Here is a 25,892-nt window from a genome sequence, read left to right as displayed (position 1 = left end):
GTTTAGAGACACAATTTTTGTGTTTATCTTTTGTGAAGGTTTTTTTTTTTTTATATTCAGACTTGTATATCTAGTTCCTATCACCTCATTATTTTAATTTGATTACACAGAGAAGCTACTTTTTATTTTGTTGGGTCTGTAAATGAAGACATTTAATTTGACTGATTAACAAATGGTCCCAAATCTGTTTATTTAGCTGCATTTCTGTTTCATTTGACTTGAATAAGATGTCAAACTCATTGTAACTGCACTTACTGTATAAAGTCAAATGAACATTTCAGATTGGATCTCTATCATCATGTGATACATATTTTACTGTGTATTGAAACCTTTTATTTGCTGTATTGTAGCTATATTGTAAATCCATATGCATTCCAATGTTTGTGCTTATCTGATATACATAGAAACTAGATATACTGTATATTTAGTTACTAACACCTCATTATTTTGATTTGATCTTCATTTTGAAGGTTATGTATGCTCCTCTGTGGAGCATTTAAGAACTGCAGGTAGCGCATGAAGCAGTGGTGTATGTTCATTTATTTTTATTTGTTAGATATTAACCCTCCTATTTTCCTTGGAGTTAATTTGTCCCATTTAATGTTTATCATTCAAAAAAATAGTTGACTTCTTTTTTTTTTTTGCTTCATATTTCATGACTTTTCCTAAGGTGATGGGTATAATTAATTCAGCTTACAATTATCATGACGATTTTTTTTTTCTCAATGTGCTGAACATATATTGCACACATTGGTGTTCCTTTGGGGTCAATTTGACCCCCAGCAGTTTTAGCTGTGTAAAACTTGCCTGTCTGTTGGCTCTTTCACAGTGAAAGTGACTTAGAGGAGAATTTATCTGAGACAGAGGACTTTATAGTAAATAACCTCAAATATGTTACAAAAAAAGAGATAAAAATAAGTAAATAAATCATTCCTCATTGTGCTCTGTGTATATAGTAATCTGGACACGCTCTCTCTCTCTCTTTCTCTTAAAAAAGTCTTCTAGGAAAAGGTTTACTGCAAGTGAGGTTTTGGAACAGCTCTTTCACAGTGAAAGTGACGTATGGGAGAATGTGCCTGAGACAAAGCACTTAAGGCTCTATTCTCCCATGCGCGTAAGTCCAAAAAGCCGTGCAGCTTTGCTGTTTTTGGCTGCATGTTATTCTCTCCCTGTGTCACTGCGCGCCTCCATCCCACTCTTGGTGGAGCAGCCCTGAAATGTAGACGTTCCCATTCAAATATGGCTTTACGCATATTCTCACATCTGCTTAAGTTCTTTTCCTCTTACACGCTTCTGAACCTGGAATAAGTGCAGTGCCCCGATAAGGGGAAACATTATATTGCACTACAAGTTTGGACTTAGTTACAATATTTAAGCCACACAGACTCATAATATTGCAAAAGAGACTCCCGGAAAGAATCTATCCAAAGGTGACGCTGTCACGGCTCGGGGCTGGTGGGGAGAGTAACACAAGCACCCCAGAGAATTGACCATCAGCATTTCTAATGTTCACATTTACCAGTTATAGACATGACAAAATGTGTTACATTTAATTATATTTTATCCGTGCAGTCCACTCCTTATCCTGGAGGTTGGTGTGTGTGGCGTCAGGGATCTGAGCATCTGTGTGCGTGCCGTGGTGTGCACGTCAGCTGCTGCAGCTCATTACATTAAAAACTCTGACAGACGTCAGAATGATGTCCAACTATTTTAACACTGTGTACAATGCAAAGCCACAGTTTGATCCACTACAAGAGTAAATAACAAATGAAACATTGATGACAGATGATAATGACGATAACTAATACGCGCTGATCTTTTCTGAATGCAGGAATATAAGAAGTTAATAAAAACAGGATTTCTACACAAACAAACATGAATCTGTCTTTAGTATGAGGGGAAAAAAGAGAGATTTTAACTGTGGTTCGGACAGAAAAATGCGGCCGATCTTCACCCTGCAATCATCTGATTAAATCAACCTGTTACATTATTTATCAATGAAAGCGTTTCAAATTAAAAGTTTGCTTATTTTTTTTACAGATTTCAATGACATTTACAAGCATTAGGAAAACTCCATGTTCCGTGATTTCTAGACTGCCCCAAAAATAACGACATCATGGCCTAGTCCACCTCCTTGGCTTCAGACCGCCTTCATTCACACTTTTGGATGATTTACGCGTGGTGGGCGTGTTAGGAGCCTGGACCGAAAAATGTACGCAGGAGAGAGGCGCGTAACTGCAGGCGCCTAAAAAAGTCCTTGAGTCCATACGGGAGTATAGGGCCCTTAGTGAATAACCCCAAATGTGTTACAAAAAATAAGATAAAAATAAGTAAATACATATGTTTATGCGAGGAAAGGGGGGTCACCAACATCAATTAATATGGTTAATTCTGTGAGAGTCATGATTGTGCACCCCAAATTAGAAAAGATTTGGATGAAGGATTTTCAGGAAGGTGTGAGTATCATGTTGCTTTGTAGAAGAGTGCACTGATAGTACCATCATGATCTGAGAAACCCTAAACACAAAATAAGCACTCTCTGAGCCAATCAGATGGCTGAAAAGCATCACCCATAACAAAAATGAGATGACGGTGTGACTCTGTGGTCGTCTTTGTTTGACATGTTTCACTAAGGGATCTTGGCTGTGCAGAGTTTTGAGTACTTGGAAACTAAACAATGGTTCAAGGTGTTTCTGAGATAGCGGCCATGTGCGTGGGCCTGGTGGGCCTGATTGGCGTGGCAGCCACTACTGGCATGCCCATGTGGAAAGTGACGGCTTTCATCGAGGAGAACATAATAGTGATGGAAACACGCTGGGAGGGACTGTGGATGAACTGCTACAGACAAGCCAACATCCGGATGCAGTGCAAGGTGTACGACTCCCTGCTGTTCCTGCCTCCTGAGCTCCAGGCTGCCAGAGGCCTGATGTGCTGTTCTCTGGCTCTGTCTGGCATTGGGCTAGTGGTGGCACTGGCAGGGATGCGATGCATGTCCTGTTTTCGTGGTAACCAGCACGCTAAGACCGTTATCTTAATGGTTGCAGGTGGTATGCAGTTTACGGCCTGCATCTGTGTCTTTATCCCAGTTTCGTGGACGGGTCATGTCATCATTCGGGACTTTTACAATCCTCTGCTGATTGATGCCCAGAGGAGAGAGCTTGGAGAAGCTCTCTACATCGGTTGGGTAACGGGGGCCTTTCTTTTTGCCTCCGCCCTGTTGTTTCTCTGTCGTCGGATGCCTGCAGATAAAGGCTCGTTTGATGTTTACAATCCACCAAACTTACTCAGCTACAGGCCGACACAAGGCAAACCAACCCTGATGAGGTACCACCCTCTCTCCACTATGTCGAGCCTTCATAGCTCGCTACACAGCAACAGCGCCAATGGACAACAACTAGCAATGCCTTTTCAAAGCATCCCCCAAGCAATGCCTGGTGTTCTCTATAAGCAGGGCCCGCCTGGAAGTGCATCCCTGATGTATTCCACCACCAGTATGGCACACCCAGCCTCCCTGCAGAGTGGAAGCCTTTTCACAGACGGGAAGTCTTTGTACATCAGCCAAAACACAATGACTCCACACTCACTGACGTACACGGGCAATCCCTCCGCGTCCTATCAGTCCAGCTTTCATCCCGTTCCACACACGCCTGTGTTTGTGGGATACAAAGAGTCCAGGATAGATCCTCACAGTGGAATCAGGCCCGGAGTGTACATATAGCTATTTTCTTTCTTCTTTGAATGGTACTAATTGTTATATTTGTCCATGTGTTTTATCCCTGGCAGCTTATCCGTGTGTTGCAGCATGTGTGACTTTGACATTTTCTTTATAACAAGACAGAAAGGAGTGTTTTACAATTGTGGAAAATAATCGGTCATGTGACAAGTTATTGCGATATTAAATTGTCACAAGAAGTATCGTTGGGGGTATGAATGGTAATTACGACACACCCTTTTGTATGGTTTGTCTTTATTTTTTTTTAATATTCCTAATGAACAGGATTATATTCCAAATTTATTTCCAGAATTATCATATGGTTCATTATTGTATATCGCATCGTGAACTCAGTGTATTGTCCCCTCCCTATGGTGTGAAATGTAATGATCAAGGTAAATATAACTGTTTGTAGCCACACCATTGTGTTACTGTTGTTGTGTGCTGGTCAACATATTTTCCATATTATTTGACAATTGTTCTTTGATCATACATGTAGTTAAATGTTGTAAAATAATATTTCCTGAAGAATCTTATCAAAAAGATCAATAAGCAAATTAAAGGTTAAATGCGACATTAAGTGCTTTGACTATGGGTCACATTTACAGATTCACTCTAACTTATTATTCTCACATGAATTTATTCTATAGTTTGTTTATTTATCACTGAGGTCAGGATGGAAAAGAGGTGATCTGAAAATAATCCATAGTTTTACTTGAGAGATGGACACCAAATACAGACATTTGGAAAAAAGTAACAACCCTGAAACAAACAAAAAAAACAACAAAAAAATGAATACAAAATTGTTGACAGTTTCTTTAAATAAATGCTTGCTCTATAGATTGAATTATGTTGACTCCATAAGAACACTCTTTTGCTTTAAAACTATTTTGTAAATATAATTTCTGTCAATTGGCAGCACTTTGTTTAACATAATCGACCTAAACAACCTATAATGTAAGTTAAAATGAAATAAATATTTAAAAAATAAAATATAAGCCTTAAGTTTCCTATGCAGGGAAAAAAAAACTTTAGATATAACTATTTTCTTACTTTTTTTTTGGCTTAAAGTATGACCGACACAAGATAGGAAACGAGAAAAGATATTCAAAGATTGTGTATTTTATTGTATTAAAATGTTGGAGATGCCAAACAAAAAGCCTACTTTTGATTTTGTATAGCATTTATCATATTTCGGTGTCAGAACAAACCTAGTAATGTCCCATTTAAACCAGCAGATGGCACTAGAGATTATTCTGTGTTTGAGTGAATTTTTTCCCCCACTTTGGACAGCAGACATTAGAGAAACAATGCATTGTTTTATGTTGTTTCACACGCTGTTTTCTTCAAATAGACAATTAATAGTGTAAATACAACATTTAATTTGTTAACTTATTTTAAAACTTAAACAGGGTTCAAAGTAAAAATTTTATGAGAAGATTTTCCATTTGTTAGATTTTTCAGATGTTTTCAAAACGACAATAAGTGACAAAAATATTAAATGACAAAATATTTATTTATGAGGATAATTGTGGACATTATTCTGGTCTTTTGTAAAGAAGATTCATTGTTTTCTTTAGTGAGAACTTCAGTGGAGGAAGCACAAATTAAAGGTGACACAAACACCTTTTTTCTTTATTTGTTTCACTATTAAGCGTGTGTCAGATGAATGGTTTGAGGTGCTTAATCTTCTAGGGAGTGTCTTTCTCCGACCAGTCTAAAGATTAGATTTGCATTTCCATCATCATCAGCACTGGAGCAAAGATTTAATCATTCCTCGGTGTTCCGATGCAAAGACGTTGTTGAGGTCGAACGTTGCCAGATTTGAAGTTAATCTTCAGGACGTATCCATGTTTGCGGATCAGCGGCTTGGCTTTGCCCTCAATTGAGCGTCTGTATGGGTAAAATATTCAACCGTGTCAAGTTAATGTAGGACACACGGGAGGATACAGGAAATGACTGCATTTCTTTTCAGAATAAAGTATTCCTTTAAAAAAGTAAATAAGAGGTAGATTAAAAAATAAAAGCTGTTCACCCTGGGTTTTAAGTGAACTTCATTCCTTAAGTTTTTTTCTATTTTTAAACTTTTTATTTATTATTATTAATATTATTATTATTTAAAGAAACATTTACGTGACAACAGTATTGAACATATTGTCAGTATCAACAAAAGTAATGACAATAGTGAAAAATAAAATAAAAAGGAGAAAACTTTTTAAGTTAAAATATTAATTTAATAATAAGAGGGTTAACAATAAGAGGGTCGAAATTAATGCAAAAGAATCATACTGTATTTTTTTTAATTTAATTTAATTTTTTACAAATGAGAAAAGATTTTCAGGGTTGATTAACATTTATTTAGAGTCCGACGGTGGCTGTAAATTTAGCAACAACAATAAAAATGACATTATTTCCGTGGAATTGTGCATTTATTATTTCTTTCATTTCAACAAATGAAACTCTTTAAAGGGTTTGAGATCCTTGTTGTGTTTGGTACTACATGTACACAACAAACAACCATGAATAGATATGAAAAATTTACATCAATATGATATATTATTTATTTTTATTGAAAATAAAAACTTTCACATACCAAACATCACCAACCTTCTCTATTTCTTATGCTAAATTTAGGATAAAACTGAGCTGCATTGTATTGCCATAATATTAACCAATAGAAATGATGTTTTTTTTTTAAATTATTAAATCAGTGAATAAACTGAAACCACAATTACGCTTCGAACTGGATACATAATAATCAAGGAAATAACTAGTCAAGGCGTTAACGTGGTGATTCTGTTATTAAACCGGAAGTTAATCGCACAGTCCTACAAATATACATGTTCATTGTTAATGTCGAAAAATAATACTAGTATGTGCACACTGTGGCTACTATTAACCATCAAAGGGACAGGTTTGGTCACTCTTGAAAAATAGTTTGAGATGATTGATAGAAGGTTGTAAACAAAACAAAACAAAAAAAATACAATGATGATACATATATACATAATTTTATCCAACAATACGTAATCTTATATTCTAAATCCAAAAGTTGCTAGGCTGTTGTCATTGACAAGATGGCTGCTCGGCTTTTATTTTGAAAGCTGTAAGCAGGAACTGAAACCACCGTCTACGGGCTTGACAGAAAGGAAACAACGCACAATTCTCAGCTGCAGTTCCAATTCAAGTGTGCACCGGGAAACAGAACCTACAATGATAAAAAGAAAAAGACTGACAGGAATGTGAATACTTCCTGGTCCACCAAGGATTTTAAAGAATGGATAAAGTTGAGCTGTTTTGATGAAGTTTCAGGACAAAGAGGAGTTTCTGATGTGTTTTTTTCCTTTTTTCTGATCACAATGTGTGAGTCTGGAATGGAAACGGGTTGGATACCAGTTTATTTTTATTATGGATACTGGGACTGGCAGCTTTTCAGCATGAATTACTGAAGGACATCAATGGTAATCATCGACTCTTGAGGAATGACCATGGTGACAAGGAAGGGACTTTTATTCCCACTGCTGTACTTTACTGCAGAGTTTTGGCTCACTTCACAGCAAGTCCTAAGAATTGGTAGGTGGTCTGTTTTCCTTTAGTTCCAGTACAACCCCCCCAAAAAATACAAGATCAATGTCCTTTAAAAAAGTCATTGAATGGCCGTTGTTTATTATTTTAGATCAAGAAGATGAGACTATAAGCACTTGATTTGAGCTTCCATGTTTGTTGAGAGGTTGTTGCTGTAAGTTCCATTATTGGTTTGTTGGTTGTTGCTGTTATTTTCCTCAGAGGGGGCATACTGAGGACACTCCTCCTTTTTTCAAAAATGAAAACCATGCTAATCCACTTTAGTTGGGCAATCCCTGACACTGTTTCAACAGCAGCCCTAGCTGGCCAGAGGGACACAGATGATTAAGTTGGCTGACTGCTGCATCCGATAGCATGCACGCTTGGCATAATAGTGTCTTTGGCACTCTGCAATATGAAATGAATATCTGCACTCCTTCTTTTTCTGTTGATGCACAGAAGTGTTTTTAAGGCTTCCTGTACACTTTCAGCTGATGAAACCCATGGTGTCTATCCCAGCCTCAGAGCTGACAAGATCTCAATTTATAACTTAAACACTCCACTGGCTGCAAGAAGAATCCCCCTTTGATCTGATGCAACTTTGATGTTTTTGTGGTGTTTGCATTGCATCAGGAATATGATTTTCCTGTCAACAAAGGCCCATGGACTTACATCTTTCATTTCCAATCTGCCCATTTGAACTCTTCAATAACTTGTAGGGCTGGCCGATTTATATAGAAAATAACAATATCGCCTATTTTTTACAGCTTTTTTTTGTATTAAAATACTTGTTTTAGGAGTCACTGATTTTTTGCTACTTGTTAGAGCAGCATTACAAGCACATTTAGATAGATTTCTGAGTGTGTCCTAACTCAGACCTACTACAGAACTTTCTCACACATGCTGTCTCTTATAGTAGCGAAGTCTGGTCTGTTAGGGAAAAAAATGGTCTACAAGCATGAAATTTGTTGAGTTATTGACCTGCTGAATACAAATTTGGCAGGAGCCGGTGCCATTTCTCAACTATGTCGCTATATTGGACAATTCCAAATGGCGGCCATCCAAAAATATGTTTTTTCCTGATACTGGCCAACCAGAAGTCCCATAATTAAAATTAAAAACACATTTCTAAGGTTCTGGACCTCAGGGATTTTAAATATGATGCCTGTTTGACAGTACCCTTGACTGCCACATTAGAAAATCCGCCTGTGAATATATAACATTGAACATTTGCGACCAAAAATGTATTTACTTTACAACACAGAAGCCTGACATGCCAGATCAAAGTCTCCTTAAATGATCAACCAAATTAACTGTTAATTAATGTGCTTGTGTGGCATTTTGCATCAGCAAATTTAATTTGGTCAGACTTAATTTGAATAAAAATTATCAAGATTTATATTGTACCGATATATATATTGCCAATTTGAGAGAAAATATGGAGATATGAGTTATCGTCCCAGCCCTACACCCTTGCATAACTTTCGAGGTGAACAGGACAAACCTCGCCCTTGCTTTATTTTTGTTAATCTCTTCCAATCATCTATCACCCACACTGGCCACCCTAATCTCTTTCATTCCCCTGCATGACCCACACACATTGCTGCTAATCTCTCCCATATGTTGTGTGGCCTTGGCTCAATTAACATTTTCCTGTCTTTGGGCAAGTGTTTGGCATTAGATCGAGACTGGCTGCGACCCTTTCTACTTGGGTCAGTAATAATGGTAAATCTTCTCTCTCCCTCAAGCCCTTAAACAACTAACACTAATCTGCTTTATGCAGAAAGTCTCTTCCCCAAATATGGTACTTATGCCACGACCAAATCACATCATTTGAAGGAAGCAGAGAAGCTACAGCTCGGTGTGCTGGAATTTCCCTGCTGGTCTGTTTTTAAGATGGACTTTCGAAATCAGTAATTGTCATTTTTTAATAAGCTACATTTCTGAATTAGCAGGAGTTTCTTGGTTTTCTCGTTTTCTGTTCCTTTTAAATGTTGGGTGATAAAAGTCCCCAGCAGATAGAAACCTAAACAGAGAAACCTCAGTGTTCTTCTACATCAAACGAATATAGTAGACTGGTCAGGAGCTCCTCATTCATTCACAAGCCTGGCACTGGCCCAGGTTGGAGTGATGCTGCTGGTGGGAGTGCTGTGGGGTGTGTGTGTGGGGGGGTTCTCTTGGGTACTGGCCCAGGATGGAGCGCAGAAAGAAAGCACAACACTACGTCATTGTTTCCCCTCATCCTTACAAGACATCCTTACGAATAAGATGCAAAGATAATCTTCCTTTAAAATAAAATCTTGGCTTTTATCTTTTATAATGGGGGTATTGTACTTCCTGTCAGCTGTCTAAACCTGATCTATTTTCCTGTGTTCAGTGATGCACAGAAGGGAGAAACGGACGTTTATAAAAAGCAAGGCCCGGAGCTTTAACAGCATTCGCCTGCAGCACAAGATCAGTCTGTTGTTTTCATGACCTGCTAGCATGCATTAGCCCACAGCATGGTTTGGCCTGTTAAAAAAACACAATGAAATGCATCAATTTTAATTATGTGATAGACATTGCCATCATTTCTCCACAATTCAGTTCGGTGTGTGCAACATAGGCGGAGTTTGAGATTCTTGCCGGGGAGGACAAAAGAAAAAAATAGAATTAAATAGAATTAAATGTATGGATTTGCACCAAACCATAATGTGTGTAACATATACAATAATGCAAAAATGATTAGTAACATAATTGATAATGTTGACAACAAAAATTTGCATTGACTCATCTTTTAAAACTACTTAACATCCACTGCCCCGAATATTGGTCAAAATGCATAATCTCACTCATTCTCGCTCTTAAGGGATTAAATGCTTCTCAAATGCAGCAACAAATCACAAGTATCATATAGGGATCTCCCAGTCACGTGCCAAAACATTACTTGTATTTAAAAAAAACAACATATTAATTCATTTACTGTATACTTTGTACAGTCACTGTGTTTTATGGCACTTAAATATTTGTATATTATATACATTGTATTAATAATTGTGTTTTTTCAAATTAATTTGGGAAAACTGTAATGAAAACGTCTGACCACTAGGACGGGGCAATGCTCCCCCTGCCTACACAAACTCTACGTATGGTGTGTGACACATTACTTATCTTCATTCTTTGGTATGAAGAGAAACTTTATGGCACAGATGTTCTTAGGTGTCTCTGTGAGCCAATGGGTTTAGCTTGAGTCAGCATCTTTTTCTTTTATTGCCTTTAGCCCTAAACTGAGCGGCTAGGCCAGATAATTTTTACTCTACGTCAATCTCTGGACTTTATCCAACAACTGTTTCTTGGGTGAAGAATTTTGACTAGTTTGAAGACGTTCTGTTACTTAAAGTCAGCAAATTTCTCTGCCTGGGAGAATACGGATGTACTTTATAAAAACCTGCCCCGTTGAATAATTATAGACTGATAGAAGCATTTCCTAGAACTTTCCCTGTCAATTGCATTGAGCACATTTTCTTAATGAAGTGTTTACATCTGTAAAATATTTAGATGATGAACAGAAACCTGCACGGAGCCGTGATACAGACTCGTGAGTGACCCAGTTTGAATTTTGTGATCAATCCAAAGTATGTGGCACTGCTCAGACGTTAGATTAATTCAATGTTTAAACTGGTTCATGCACAGTAAACAAAGCTTGTATTGTTGCATCTTTATAAACCCCAGATTTAGCTTTATTTAATTATCTTTACATGCAAAACCAAGACAAGTAATTTGAGATTACGAATATGAACATCATCTAGACTCACTCCTGGACTTTAACATTGAGTGAATTTCAAAAGACAACAGGTGAAATGTTTTTCTACGAGTTTGCTAACAGATGGTCCACCCATGTTACGACTAGAGATGGGAATTTACAGTAATCCCTGCACTCGATTACTCAAATTACCTAATGAGCGAGTACTTGCAGATTAATTTATTTAAAAAAAAAATATATATATATATATAGATATTTTTGTTTTTTTAACCGTAAACAAAACTCGGACACGGAGCTCACGGACCGGAACTATAAACTATATTCCTGTAAAATGACAAACATCCAATATTTAAACATAAATGTAAATCTTTTCCACTCTCGTAGCAATTGTTTGTATTCCGGCTCAACAAAAGCCATCAGCTCTCTGAAGCCTTCCCCTTCCACAAAACTTAATGGGAGCATATCTCCAGTTAACATTTTGGCTATTAGCATGCTAATCTTCTCCGCTCTGGTTTCTTCACAACGACGTGTGCTAACAGGCCTAGCAAATGATGCCAGACTGCCTGTTTTCTGTTTCAGCTGTTTTCTCTTTGTGCTTTAAGCGCATGTTTTTAAGCATCAAACTAGTATGTCTACGATATGCAAGTTTAACGCCACATATTTTGCACTGCACTTTAACTTCATTGTTTTTGTTGAAGAACTGCCAGACATCATTTTTCTTTGCTGACACGTCGCAGGTGTAGTTGTGTTTTTGCTTTCGGTGTAATATGTTCCTTGAGAGTTGCCGTAGCTGCCGTAAAGCATTTGTTTTTGCTTAAATCTGGCTCGGAGAAGTAATACTTATAATTATTTTCATACCTAGTATATATTCAGTTTGGAGAAAACAAAAAACTGGCTCACACATGTAACGCTTTATGAGTTCAAGTTTTGTAGCCAAAAGCAGCGCGAGTAACGGAATGTTACTCGTTTAATGGGGTCAATGGCGGGTACTCGAGTACTCATACCCATCCCTAGTTCTGATATGGAGTACAACTTCTCAAACAACATTAGTGGCATTTTTACCAACAGCAGCTATTCAAAGCTAGACATAGTTTCCAACTTCAAAACCAATATTTGAGCTGCAACTTTAAATGTGGGAGGTTTTGTGCCAAGTAGCTGATGTTACAAAGTCAATTTGTTGCACAAAGTCAATGGTGCTGTCATTTTTTCATTTTTTGACCTTTTGCTTTCTAATGCAACCTTTATTTCACCAGAAAGTCCTTTGAGATTTTAATTTGTTTTTTTGTTTTTTTGCAACACCAAGAGGTTGCACTGGTGCAACAAAAAGTAAAATCATAAAATAACATCATATACTGTATATCTACATCTAAGAGTAGCTGGTGCACTGTCTCTGCAATTTGCAGTTTAAAAGAGTCTTGAGTTTATTGGATCGATGAAGAGAGTTCTGGATGTATCCAGGTTAATGGAGCAGCATAGGAGAAAGTAGCCCTGTTTGTATCCTGTGGACTTTTTACAAACACTGTTGGAAAAGTTTTGTGCATTGCATTGTGGGATGTGGAGTCCCGTAGACAGATGCATAGAAGTGTTTTTACTTCATTCTTGCTATGATTTCTTGTGCGTGGCCTAAAAACTGACTTTCCAACACATTTCTGGTGTTTTCAAGGTCTGAAAGTTGCTGCAAAACAATGACGGATGTTTATTTTTTGGGCTCGCGTAAAAATCCGGCCGTAATTGAATGTCTTGCGTATTGAGGTGATCACTGGGAATACTGCACAAACTGGAACAAAAATGGAGTCGAGAGAATCACTGTCCTCCTTGTCTGATAAAGAAACAAGAGACTTCACATCCCACAATGCAATGCACAAAACCTTTTAGTGATTACATTGGCGATAAAACCAAAATTTACTTCTTTTTTCATGCAAATATTTCTTGATTTATTGATCTATGAGCCCTACACTATATCTGATAAAAAAAAAATGCATCTCAGCTTTAATTATATAGAACAACTAGTTTGTTTAATATAATTTAACAAGTTACTATATGTTGCTTCTGTCTAGCCTGAAACTTTTGTAAAAAATATACATTTTAAAAGAAGACAGCAAAAGAGTCCTAAAAACACAGCAAAAACAGTTAAATGATTTCATGATTACAAACATTAAAGCTGATATCTGTAGTTTCTGCGAAACGTCTCGATGTCCCGCCCTAAACAGCTGCACTTCCTCCTACTTCCTCTGCCAATCTACCAGAAGCCACGCCTCTTCTTTTCTGCACGCGCATCGCGGAACATAACAAGGTCATATCGGGTCACATTGATATATGTTTATGGGTCAGGTAAGAGCCAAAATCATATTTACCTGTTTGCTGTTGTGACGCGCGGCCTTGTTTCCTGCACAGTTCTGCATTCACTTAGATTGACAGTCTCAAAAACAGGAAGTCGAGGCGATTAAGGCGCTCGTTTCCATTTGTATGGGGGTCTATAGGATGAAGGAGGGACTTATATACATTGATGTATATGCATGACCACCGGCAGTAGACCATAGTAAAAGACGAGTTAGTTTTTTTTTTTTCCACATTTCAAAAGAAACTCCGGATGTCAGCTTTAATCTAAATTTTAACCCGACATGTTTTTATTTTTTTTTAATGAAAATATAATTTTCTAGACTTTAATGAAGTATTCGACTCAACTTTGTCTCCAATAGGTTTTTTAATATTACAGAATGTAAAGAATGTAAGACATTAACAGCACTGAGCAGCTGCTCACTGAGGCTTGATGATCACTAACCAGCATTAGGATGGACACTTTCAAGCATGCACATAGTGACCAGGGTGTCCAGACAAGGCTCTCTCAGTTTAGGGTGGGAGGCTTTTCTGCACTAAAGAAAAAAGTCTTTCACAATCAAGGTCTCAAGCGGAGCTCCTTAAAGGCTGTTTCTCTCTCCAAATCGATCACAATTTCACATCTAAACGTTGAAAGACAATGCAATGACCTTTCACCATCAGTGTTTAATCAGGTGATGGGATCTCTTCTTTACATTGATGATCTTTTATAAGTACATGGTCCCACACCCACAACACACTAAATGCTTGATTTTAATTTATTGTTTCATTTCACATTTTTTCTTTCTTTTCTTATGCTAATCATTTGTAAAAAAAAAAAAAAGAAATGCACCACTAATACATTGGCATCTCAAAAAAGTACTTTTTGCATTTAAAAGTTTTTCTCCAAGACGGAAATTTCTTATTTAGGATTGCAATGATCCATCAATACGGATCAATAATCTATATATTAATCAGAATCAGAAATACTTTTTTGATCCCATGGGGAAATTACTTTTTTACATATGGTCCAGAAATATTTCGAATGAAAAGAAGAAACACTAAACAAAGAAAAACAAGAAAAGAAAAAAATCGATGGAAACTCAAACTCTAGATCAACATCGTCATTAAAGCACAACACAGGTATTTTTTTTTTTTTTGCTAAAAAAAAATCAACGATTTTCATTCAAATGTAATTTCAACAACTAAATTGTTCAAGTATCAAAGTGTTAATAATAAATAAATCGATGAAAAACCCTTGAATTAAATGTAATCAAGAATATAAATGTGATAGAGTTTCACATATATCGTATCATCGTTCATAGAATTGATATCGTATCAGTGTTTTTCAACATTGGGGTCGTGACCCCATGTGGGGTAACCTGGAATTAAAATGGGGTTGCCTGAAATGTACAATTGATAAAAATATACAAATTAAAATTACATATTTATATACGTATTTTAAAATAATTGTTTAATTTACTAAACAAAATCTCAAACACAAGTGTTGAAGTTCACTTTCTCAAATGTAATTATAGTTATAAAATTCAGTAATTAATTTGACGCTGGCGCTTCTTGTCACTTTGTGCACTAATCACGTATAACAAACATGAAAAACTTATTCTGTAGGAAAAATGTCTCTGGGGTCGCAAGAAATGGGGTCACGACCCGAAAAAGGTTGGGAACCACTGTTGTTTCGTCATGAAACTGGTTATTTACATCCTTGCTCTTCTCACATACACATACAATACCTACATATTAGATTTATATTTCACTAGTTTTACCAGTTGTTTTATATTATTTGCCTCTTCATAACCAAATATTCTGAAGCTCCTTGGCCTCAAATATTCCTTTTTGGATGACTCACTAAATTGATGTTACATAATGTTCTAGTGTTACTTAATTCATATGATATAACGTAGAAGCTGGAGGTAAAAGTGAAGGGCAGCCCCATTCTGAGCGTGGATCAGGTCAGTGAATGGGACACATGTCCAGCTGCCCTATATTCAGGTACGGGACAATTCAGTGACAATCCCACAATTGCTGGCCTTAATCCTAATGCCAGTCATGTTGTAATTTATGTAAAATCATGTTTAGAACGTTGTAGTTGGCGACGCTCGTGCCGAGCTTGAGTTAATATAAGTGTTCATCACTGCCAGCTGTGGCATGCGAGCACCAGCGCCATGTTTTTAGAGCAGCAGGACGGGAGGATTAGGAGTTGGATAGCTTTCAATATGATCTGCTCACCTCTGACCTCCTCCTCCTCCTTAATGACAGGCTGATAGACCAGCATGCTGTGGGAGGAAAGACAGTGTGTGCAAGTACAAAACAAATCAATACATCCTGACATGACAAGTTAGATGTTATAGTCACACTTTGACTTAAATGGACTGAGTATAATCCAGGTAAAGTAGTTAAAACTACACGGTGAAGGCTTTTACTTCAGGTACAAATTATATACAAATATTTTTTTTTGACCGAATAAATATTGTTTTTCAAATGTTTTCAAGCTTAAGAAATGTGTTTTCTAGCAGTTTCTGGATTTATGTGTAAATTCGAACCCTGAGCACATTTTTTTTTAAATGAATTCTTAAATTAGAAAACAATTTATATGCATAAATGTTGCCTACATACACATAGGGCTGGGCGATATTATGCCCCAAAACTATTATCTCGATATTTTTTCTAAAAATGGTCATATACAACATAAATCTTAAAATCTTTTACCCAAATAAAGCTTTATCAGAAAGACAATTCTGGATTAAATTAGCTGACGCAAAATGCCACACAGGCATAATTTTTAACAAACAGCTGCACAATATGTGCCAGTTTGGCTTTTTCTTCTCTAATGGACAGCACATGTGAGTGAGTCCTGTAGTAAGGCTTGTTTAGGGGAAGGTCTGGGTTAGGACGCGCTCGGAAAACGAGTATTTTAATACAAAATAATTAAATTAAAATATATCGATATAGGCAATATTGTAAATTTTCTATATTACTGTCGACATATTGCCAAGGCCTAACGAGTATACAAACATTTGGCCGAGAAAAAATAAATGAATAAATTTGTACAATCATTCTGCTGTTTGTATCCCAACCCTATCCTAGTTTGTTCTGGGTCACAAGTGTCAAACCTAAGGCCCGCGACCCAATTCTGGCACGCGTCCATTTGGGTCCACGGGAGGATTTTGCTGAAAGTGAAAATTAAACTGAAACATTATATATATTATATTATATATATATATTATATTATATATATATATATATATATTATTTTATTTTTATTTTTTTAACCCTTCAGGAGTGAAAACTGTCCTGATTTGAGGCATCACGTAGCAGGAGATTTTGTAATAAGAGATAATAAGAATTTTTTTTTTTTTGTTTATATCATCCAAACATGCTTTTTTTGTATTTTGTTGTTAAAATGCACAATATTTTCTCAAAACATGTAGGTGAGGGTGTCCGTATCACATAACTATATCTATTTCAGAAAATGTGATCATAGAAAATCAGAAAATTTGATTATTCTTCCTATGGTTAAGATGAAGCTCAATTCGCTAACTTAAAAGAAAAAGAAAAAAAATTAAAAATAAATAAAGAACAGAAAAAATGGAAAAATGGGGAAACAAAAAGCGAAAAAAAAAACAAAAAAAATGAAGAGAAAAAAAATTTCAAACCGAAAAAAAGGGAAGAAAACGAATAGAAAGAGAAAAAACAACAAAAAGCAAAACAAACAAAAACAAAAATAAAACCTTAACCCTAACTGGTTAGAGAATGAGAATGAAAAGTTGTGGTTTTAACATTGTTTAGTTCAATAGTACTTCAACAGTTTTTCAAACTAACTGAAAGTAGTTCACAACAGACTCATTTTGTAGCTTTTATTTTGAAAGAAGAATTAAAAGTTATTAAAATCTTTGTTTACCTTGGATTCTTAATATTAGCCGATATTATGATAATGCACTAAAAGTGTAATTTATCTCATTTGAACAGAGTTGGCCTTAAAACAGAACACAGATGTTGTAAATTAGCAAATAAGGTTGAAAGTTTTTAATCTGGGAGGTTTTGTTTATTTTGTGTGATCTGAAAGTGTTCCACATCTGGGACTGTAATTAATCCCATTGTAAAATTCAGGTCATGTAAACAGGCCAAAGTCTGTGCAACCAGGCCCTTCTGCAACATTATGAGACCGCCGAACAAATTATGCAGTGTTTGGTTTTAATTGTGTTTTCTCGAGTCATAAAACTGTGTTGTATTGAAATGTGTTTTCGTCTCTCTTCACACAGGGGGCATTTTTGAGACCCTTGAAAACGACCCCATTAGTGTTGAAGAACTGGCCTTTAAATTTGCTGTAACCAACATTAACAGGAACCGAACCTTAATGCCAAACACCACATTGACCTACGACATCCAGAGAATAAACCTGTTCGACAGTTTTGAAGCTTCAAGAAGAGGTAGAGACCTTCTCCTTTCATTCCCAATCTTAAAAAAAACGTATCATTTTTTTAACTATTTGAGGCTCACTCACTTGTATTCCTTTACATTTTTCAGCCTGCGACCAGTTGGCGTTGGGCGTCGGTGCTGTTTTCGGCCCCTCTCACAGTTCATCTGTCAGTGCAGTCCAATCCATCTGCAACGCCCTGGAAGTTCCTCACATCCAGACTCGCTGGAAACACCCGTCAGTGGACAACAAAGACAGCTTCTACATTAACCTCTACCCAGAATATGCCTCGATAAGCAGAGCCGTGTTGGACATAGTGCAATTCTACAAATGGAAGACGGTCACCGTAGTCTACGAAGATGCAACGGGTGAGTTTACATCAGATCTAGAAACAACTGCAGTTAGAAAATCAATTGTGGGGCAAAAAATAATGGAGTATTCCATTTGAAATTGTCAAAATTTGGCTTAGTTGGTCATAGATGTTTTATTAAATACTGAAATGTCTTCAATATGTGACGGCAGAGTTTTTAGCTTCTTGTTGAAATCAGTGGGTTGCAGTTTGTCACAAAATGTTTATTAAAAATAATACTGAACTATTTGCTAACTTTATCTATATTTACCTCCGCAACGCACAGAAGCGGTAAGGTTATGTTTTACCCTCCATTTATCATTCTGTCTGCGGTAACTAGCTCAATGTTGACAGGTAGTCATGGTAATCCTGAGTTTACCATGTTTCCGTGACCAGAGCGTGTTAAGCTGAGCTTGAGCTGCTTGGCGGAGGTCTGCGCTCTCCTAGTGCTTTTCTAGTTCTTTTGTGCTTTCTGTTTATTAAAGTTGTGAACCTTTCTTTTTTTAATGTTTTTTTTTTTGTTGGTTAGACATTGCACTGTTAATTATATTATAAATTAAACTTCACATTTGCACATATATAAGTTGGAGTATTGTTAATATTAGATAAAGAAAATGAAGAGAAGTAGTTAATGCTGTTGGGGATGATAACTGACATTATAACACAGATAATATAAAAACTGAAGAAATAAATCTATTCAGGAGGCACTAAATACTCTGTTACATTCCTCATTATATTATGTTTGTTGTCAAATGGTCATGTGACTTGAACTTTGGAAAAGTTCCTACTTTGCATTGTGGGATTGGGAATCCTGTTGAAATGCAAAGCTGGCACCAAAGCAGAAATGTTTCTTTAAGAAGTGTTTTTACTTCATTCTTACTGTGATTTTTAGTGTTTCTTCTCTCACCACATAAGGAAGACAGAAACAGCGTTTTTGTTCTGGTTTATTTTATTTCCGTGATATGACATCAATCCATGAGACATTAAATTCCAGTCGTATCCGGGTGATTTCGTGAAAAGCCACAATATCAACATCCGCCATTGTTTTGTCACAACTTACATTCTGTGAAAACACCAGAAATGTTACTCTGACAGTTTTTTGGGCGTCAGTAGATGGAATGAAACAAAAGTAGTTTAAAAATGTTTTAGTTACTGTATCGTTCTCGGCAGCTTTAAGTTAAATAGACATCTGTATACTTACTGTATTTTGTGCTGAACATGAAGAACTCCAACTTCTATATTTAGCCTTTCACAGTAAAAGCCTACAATATATTATAATATATCTGTATTTTAATATTTTGAGAATCTCTGGCATCGTTATTGAATTGCTACTCACTTTAACACAAGAACAAGATGCGTCATTAAGCTTCCTTTGATTTCCACTCAGGTGTTTCTCGCTTCCTAATTCCCTTCCCTCACTATTTAAAAAGTGTTTGGACACAGAGGGGTTGATGGATCATTGTCATTTGAATGTTTAACCTTCTCCTGGTTTGTCAGTCAGTTGAATTTTGCTTTCATTGTTGGTCATTTGGCCATGTGTAAAGGATATATATATATATATATATATATATATATATATATATATATATATTAGTAATATGGAGAGAGGTTGAGGACTCACATACTGTTAAAGTTGTGATTTTTAACAACAATACAAGCATATCTTTCAACTAATCACTTATAGCTCCCTAACTACAGATTTTATTGTGTCTGTTCTGTCATTAAAAAGCTTTCTATTATTCTATTATTTTATTGCAGCTCACAAACGTTTCTCATTCCTCCCTACAGGCTGCACCTGCACTCATTTTCTAAATCTTAAGGCAGTGATAAACACAGACGCTAATTAGCTCACACTGAAACACCTCAAAGCAGTTCATTAACAAGCCACTAAGACTGGACTGTATTTAAATTCCATCATTATGTCTCAGTATTATGATTGCATAACACACCTTTATCAGCCAATACAAAGATGTTTAATCTTTCTTGTTGAAATGATTATCTTCATCATGATCTCTTAACTTTTTGTGCTTTCATCCGTCATTTTGAGTTGTTTGGACTTCTGGTTGTTACTCCTCCAGTAGACGCTCATGGACCCTCTACCAATGAGTGGGTGTGTCTTGGTCCCATTGGTGTCCTTCAATGCTGTGCTGAAACCACTGCTGGATGTTTTCAGTTCCTTTTGTTAACAAACCTTTGGGGAAATAAACTCTGTGTTGTTTTTTTGTTTTTGTTTTTTTTATTCTACAGCCCTTGAATAGAACATCCTGAAACCAGAGAAACCCTAATGCTAATGCAATGTGACCACCTTGTGTCTTGTTGCTGTGCTCAGCCTTGTACTGCAGAAAGAGGCAACTATTGCCACAGCGGGGGCCACATTATCAACATTCATGTCAGTATTTAGAATAATGACCAATTTGAGCATTAATACAGGAAAGATCAAAGAGTTTTGTGTGTTTTTGTTCTCATTTTGTATATTTTTCTTTCATTCTGTGTGTTTCTGGAGTAAATTTTTGTATTTGTCTTGTTCTGTTTGTTGTTGGAGTCTTTTTTTTAATTTATTTTTGTTGACATTTTGTGTTTTTTTCTGTTGTTCTATGTACATTTGTTGTCATTATGTGTATTCATTTTTGTCTTGTATATTTTTCGGTTAGTTTGTGTATAATTGTTGTTTTTTTTGTGTATTTTGTTGTCCTTTTGTGTATTTTTCTGCAAAGGTGTATGTTTGTTTGTCATTTTGTTTGTTTTTGGGGGTCATTTTGTGTGTTTACTTTGAGGGCCGCTCAATATGAGACAGAGGGCCACATGTTTGAAGCTTCTGATGGGGAATCTGTTTCAATCTACAAGTACCTCGTAGAAAAATGCACCTTATTTTAAGGTTGTTTATTTTTAGGTTTTTTTGTGGTTGATGATGCACTAACACTCAGCATTGTTTGAAGAACAGAACTAAGCAGAAGAAATATGACTCAGCCAATGATGGTATGACTAAATTTAGTTTCATTAATCATGATGAAGAATATGCTCCTGCAGTGACTCACACATAAATGATGGGATATGTGTTACAGTGTCACAAATGATGTTGTGTAGGTGGCACCAAGAATTCAACACTAAATCCTTTTAAGTCTCTGTAGTTATATGGTGTTTTATCAGAAACCTCCTAGATTGAACCACTTAGGTTAGAAACCCACAGTCATTAATTATTTTTGGCCACCCAGACTTTAATGCTAGCACATTATTTTTTATTTATTTATTTTAAAAAATAAAGAAATAAATACATTTGTTGCGTTTAAAGGACCATCGTGTGTTTTGCGATCTGACATAAAACCTTTAAGAAGTGCTAGAATATGTTAAATATGAAAAGCTTATATATTGATTTTGCAGAAATTGCTTCATAATTTTTTAATATACCAGTAATTAAATGTACCTATCATATTTTAAAGATGTAATAATATATTATATAATTGTTAAGATTTATTGTACTAACAACTTTGACCTCACTATTGACTAGTTACAATATTTGAAATAGTTTATACAGAGTTTTCTTGATTCTATCAATAAGTTGATTAAAGGAAGCAACAGGAAATTGGAGTGGTTGATATTTCTTCTTTCAAAATAAAAGTTTTTGACGGAAAAACCAAACCCTTTGGTGGATAAATGGATCAATAACACAATGAAAGTGTGATTTTTATTTTGTCCTGCAGGACAGCTTCTTATCTTTTTACATTTTTAGACCAGTGATTCTCAACTGGTGGGTTGGGACCCTAAAGTGGGTCGTGGACAACTGGCCAAAAATAAATAAATCCTTAATGTCTCCCATGTTGGACTTGTCTTTTATTTTGAAAAAAACGTATCTTTTGACAGGCATGCTGTGAAATGCATGTATATGCATATAGATCTAAATATATAGATTTATGTTTAATATATATATATATATATATATATATATATATATATATATATGTTTTCAACAGTTATTTTTCAAAAACTAAATTTGGTTGGTTGAATTCTAAAAAAAGTGGGTTGTGATTTAATGACTGTGGCAAAAAGATGGGTCCCATGGTGAGACCAGTTGAGAACCCCTGTTCTATCTAGAGAACACTGTATACCAAATATTGATATAAAAAGATGAGAATTGGTGAGAATGTATTCTCAAACAACTTGAAACAGCATTTGCCTTGTTGATCAAAGAAGTGTATGTTTTAATATGACAGGAAAACAATTCATGAAAAGCTAGAATTAAAAGATAGATCAAAACCCACTAAGCTACATTAAATTAAAGAAACACATCTCATATATAATATTTATAAAAACAAAAGGCCTGCTTTTATTTATTTCAACCAAAATACTGTTTAAAATCAGTCTGCCCTTATTTTTCACCCCATTTAACAAACAAAGTGAAACAGTTATACTTCTATAGTATACTGTATCTATAACTTCATCTCACTTTAGTCATCATAGATTAATGTTTCTAGAAGCTAAGCCATGCATCTTTCAGATCACTTAGAACTGTGGTCCCCAATCACTGGTCTGTGGATCATTTTAGGTCACAAAGAAAGACAAAAACTAAATAAAATCAAATTTATTACTTTCATTAGTTTCTGGGTATTTTATTTTGAATAAGAATGACTTATATGCCCACCACTGCAGCTACACTGTGTGTAAAATTGTGCTCAAGGAAAATTCTATGTTAGATTTCCTAGCTTAATTGTTGGTGTCCTTGGAAAACATTTTATTTTATTTTTTTGCTAAAGCTAAATAGTGGTTTTTATGTTTTTATTTCAAGGATTGATTCGTTTGCAAGAGTTAATTAAAGCTCCATCAAGATACAGTATCAAAATAAAGATCCGCCAGCTGCCAACGGGAAGTAAAGACGCACGTCCGCTGCTGAAGGAGATGAAGAAAGGAAAGGAGTTTTACGTGATCTTTGACTGTTCTTACCAAACCTCAGCAGATGTTCTCAAGCAGGTATCTGACACAAACTGTGGTTAACAGGTTTTTATACTTAACCTCAGAAAACAGATTTTCTGAGCAAAACAACACACGTTTAGAACCAAGTTACATTCCTTAACACAAGTAAGCATTTACATCTACATCTAATTTACATCTAATGGGGAGTGGTGGCCTAGTGGTTAAGGACGCTGGGCTTGTAATCGGAGGGTTGCCAGTTCAAGCCTCACCGGCCGTCACTGTGGGATGTTGAGCAAGTCCCTTAACCCCGAACTGCTCCCCAGGCGCCGCAAAATGGCTGCCGACTGCTCCTCAGGGATGGGTTAAGTGCAGAAGACAAATTCCAATAATGTACTAACATTACATGGCCAATTAAAGGCGAAAGCCCGATTTAATCTTAATCTTAATCTTAAATTGTGTGTACAATAATCTTTATCTGTCATGTTGTATAGATTTTGTCAATGGGGATGATGACGGAATATTATCACTTCTTCTTCACAACACTGGTAAGAACACCCAAAGTGCATCATATTACAAACTGTAGTGTTGTATATTAAAGTTTCTAACCATACTGTGTTGGTTCCATTCATATTTACATATTTATTTCTTTTTCCTAAAGGACCTTTTCGCCCTTGATCTGGAGCCCTATCGCTACAGTGGGGTCAACATGACTGGCTTCAGATTACTGAACGTGGACAATGCTCAGGTGGCCTTGGTGTTGGAACGGTGGGCGTTGGAGCGGCTGCAGGCTCCTTCCAAAGTGGAGACAGGAATGATGGAGGGAATGATGACGGTATGTTTATTTTGACTGATCCCATCCATCCATCCATTCATCCATCCATCCATTGAGGGAATCAATAAAAAAACACTTTAGGCATGTGCATGAAGCCCAAATAGCACTTCTATGATGTTTAAAGCACAGAAAAGTTGATTTAGCAAAACATGGGCCCTTTAACATATTAATTAAATGTATCAAAATTTGTACTTTTGACGTAATCCTGCTAACAGACAGACCAATATATGTTGAAAATATGACCTTTTTGGTAAAGGTACGAAGAAATGTTTTATACTAGAAGTGCAAAGTAACAACTCAACAAAACAAATAGCAAAACAAACCAAGAAACACATGAAAACACACCAGCACAATAGAAGTGTCAGACTGTAGAGGACTGGAGCATGTGATCTACTGGGAGCTTTAATGGTTATACAACCTGACAGCTGCAGGAAGGAAAGATGCACTTTAACACTCTGAGGGCCAAACACTTGCCCTCAAAAACCTTTCATTGCAGTCAGTGTTTTCAACAAAAAGAAGTGGGAAGGGTTCTCCAGCATGGATGACATCCTGGTGTCTACCATCTTGTCCACAAAGCCAAGGAGTAATTTAAGATAGTAATGGTCTCCATACTGACGGCAACTCAAAATAAAATGGCAGATGGTACCACTTAGAAGGTCTCCAGGAGTTTTTCATGCTTTTCAAAGGATTTCAATCTCCAGTAATCCATTATTTTCACCAAAGTAACAGTACTTCTACTTGAGTTGATATGTCAGTACTCTCTACACCTCTGTCAGATATGTGTCTCTTTGTGGAGTGTGTGAACTTTGTGTGAGTTCTCTGTGTTCTATGTGTTATTTTGTGATGATGATGATGTCTCTGTTTCTCCTTCCAGACTGAGGCAGCACTGATGTATGATGCTGTCTACATGGTGGCGGCCGCCTCCCAGCGCACGTCCCAGATGACCGTCAGCTCCCTTCAGTGCCACAGACACAAGCCCTGGCGCTTTGGATCTCGCTTCATGAACATGCTCAAAGATGTGAGTCTGATTTGATAATGTGTCTCCTTCTTCTCATCCATCCTTTTGTTTTGTCGACTAATGGCCCGGTGTGATTTGTTCCGGTGCTTAAGCAGGAACGATAAGGCGTGAAAATTGGATCTGATGCGTGTGGAAGTATCTGTGTGGGCTTAAAGTCACAACAAGTCACGAGGAGGCTGGCAGTTGATATTTATAGTTCCACAATTTGGGTTTATGTAGATTGTTTTGTCACATGGATACTGAATCAAGGATGTCTTGAATGTATTTTGAACAAAAGCGATCCTCTTTGTCAGATATTGGAAGTTATCTGGATCAATGATTCTAATCATGGTATCATTCACACTTTAAAGGCTTACATGTAATTTATATATCCATTAATAACCATACAGTAGGTCCAATTGTATGAGCAACCCCATTTTTTTTTAAAATTTTGATGAAATGCACAATCCAGATTCGATCCAGATGTTGGGGTAATTGAGAAACCAACCAAACATAAATGAGTCGAATTTCATAAAGATCGGTCAAATATGAACCAAGATATAAATGTATTACAATTCTTCAATAATGAGAGATTTTTGATTTTTGAAACTGATCTAGAATCAGTTTATAGATCCAGATCCTCTCCAAAATGTAATGGAATCTTCCATGACGTAAGTTCTCAATGTGGTCAAAATGAATTAAGCAAGCAAACTAAATAAATAAATGCTGGTAAAAGTATGACCTCCTTGGCAGAGGTAATGAATTGTTCCAGTTGAATATTTCTAAGACAGAATAAAAGGAAAACTGGAAATTGGGTCTTGAAATTTCATGTTTGACTGGATTTCACGAACTGTCACAAAACTGCCAAACGTAATTTCACTCTGTACAACCTGGATTGTTATGGATAAATTGCAAATAATGTTTCTTAGCTCAACTGTGTAACTTTAAGGTTCTTATACTAGAAGACTTTAGTTTGTAATTGGTTACGGGAAAATAATGCATTATTGATGCATATTTGTATGTTCAAGGTTGAAATTTGG

The 25,892-nt window shown here is 36.2% G+C and overlaps 2 protein-coding genes across 2 annotated transcripts in view; both read left to right on the top strand.

The window, feature by feature from the left end:
• The first annotated feature begins 2,446 nt into the window (after nucleotides 1-2,446).
• Nucleotides 2,447-4,075, top strand: LOC114475040 (claudin-8-like). Its single transcript, XM_028465738.1, has one exon. The coding sequence runs from the start codon at nucleotides 2,678-2,680 to the stop codon at nucleotides 3,716-3,718; it is 1,041 nt and encodes a 346-aa protein (XP_028321539.1). The 5' UTR covers nucleotides 2,447-2,677; the 3' UTR covers nucleotides 3,719-4,075.
• A 2,824-nt stretch (nucleotides 4,076-6,899) lies between these two features.
• Nucleotides 6,900-25,892, top strand: part of LOC114475039 (glutamate receptor ionotropic, kainate 1-like) — a 29,823-nt gene continuing 10,830 nt past the window's right edge. Inside the window, exons 1-7 of the mRNA XM_028465737.1 lie at nucleotides 6,900-7,285; nucleotides 17,615-17,782; nucleotides 17,880-18,137; nucleotides 22,899-23,080; nucleotides 23,515-23,568; nucleotides 23,682-23,855; nucleotides 24,730-24,873. Coding sequence (XP_028321538.1) covers nucleotides 7,195-7,285; nucleotides 17,615-17,782; nucleotides 17,880-18,137; nucleotides 22,899-23,080; nucleotides 23,515-23,568; nucleotides 23,682-23,855; nucleotides 24,730-24,873 — 1,071 coding nt within the window. The 5' untranslated portion in view covers nucleotides 6,900-7,194. The remainder of the gene's footprint in view (nucleotides 7,286-17,614; nucleotides 17,783-17,879; nucleotides 18,138-22,898; nucleotides 23,081-23,514; nucleotides 23,569-23,681; nucleotides 23,856-24,729; nucleotides 24,874-25,892) is intronic.

The sequence above is a fragment of the Gouania willdenowi genome, chromosome 13 (assembly GCF_900634775.1).
Source record: "Gouania willdenowi chromosome 13, fGouWil2.1, whole genome shotgun sequence".
Taxonomy (NCBI): domain Eukaryota; kingdom Metazoa; phylum Chordata; class Actinopteri; order Blenniiformes; family Gobiesocidae; genus Gouania; species Gouania willdenowi.
The sequence above is the reverse complement of the archived record's forward strand: the minus strand, read 5'-3'. Positions and strand labels throughout refer to the sequence as shown.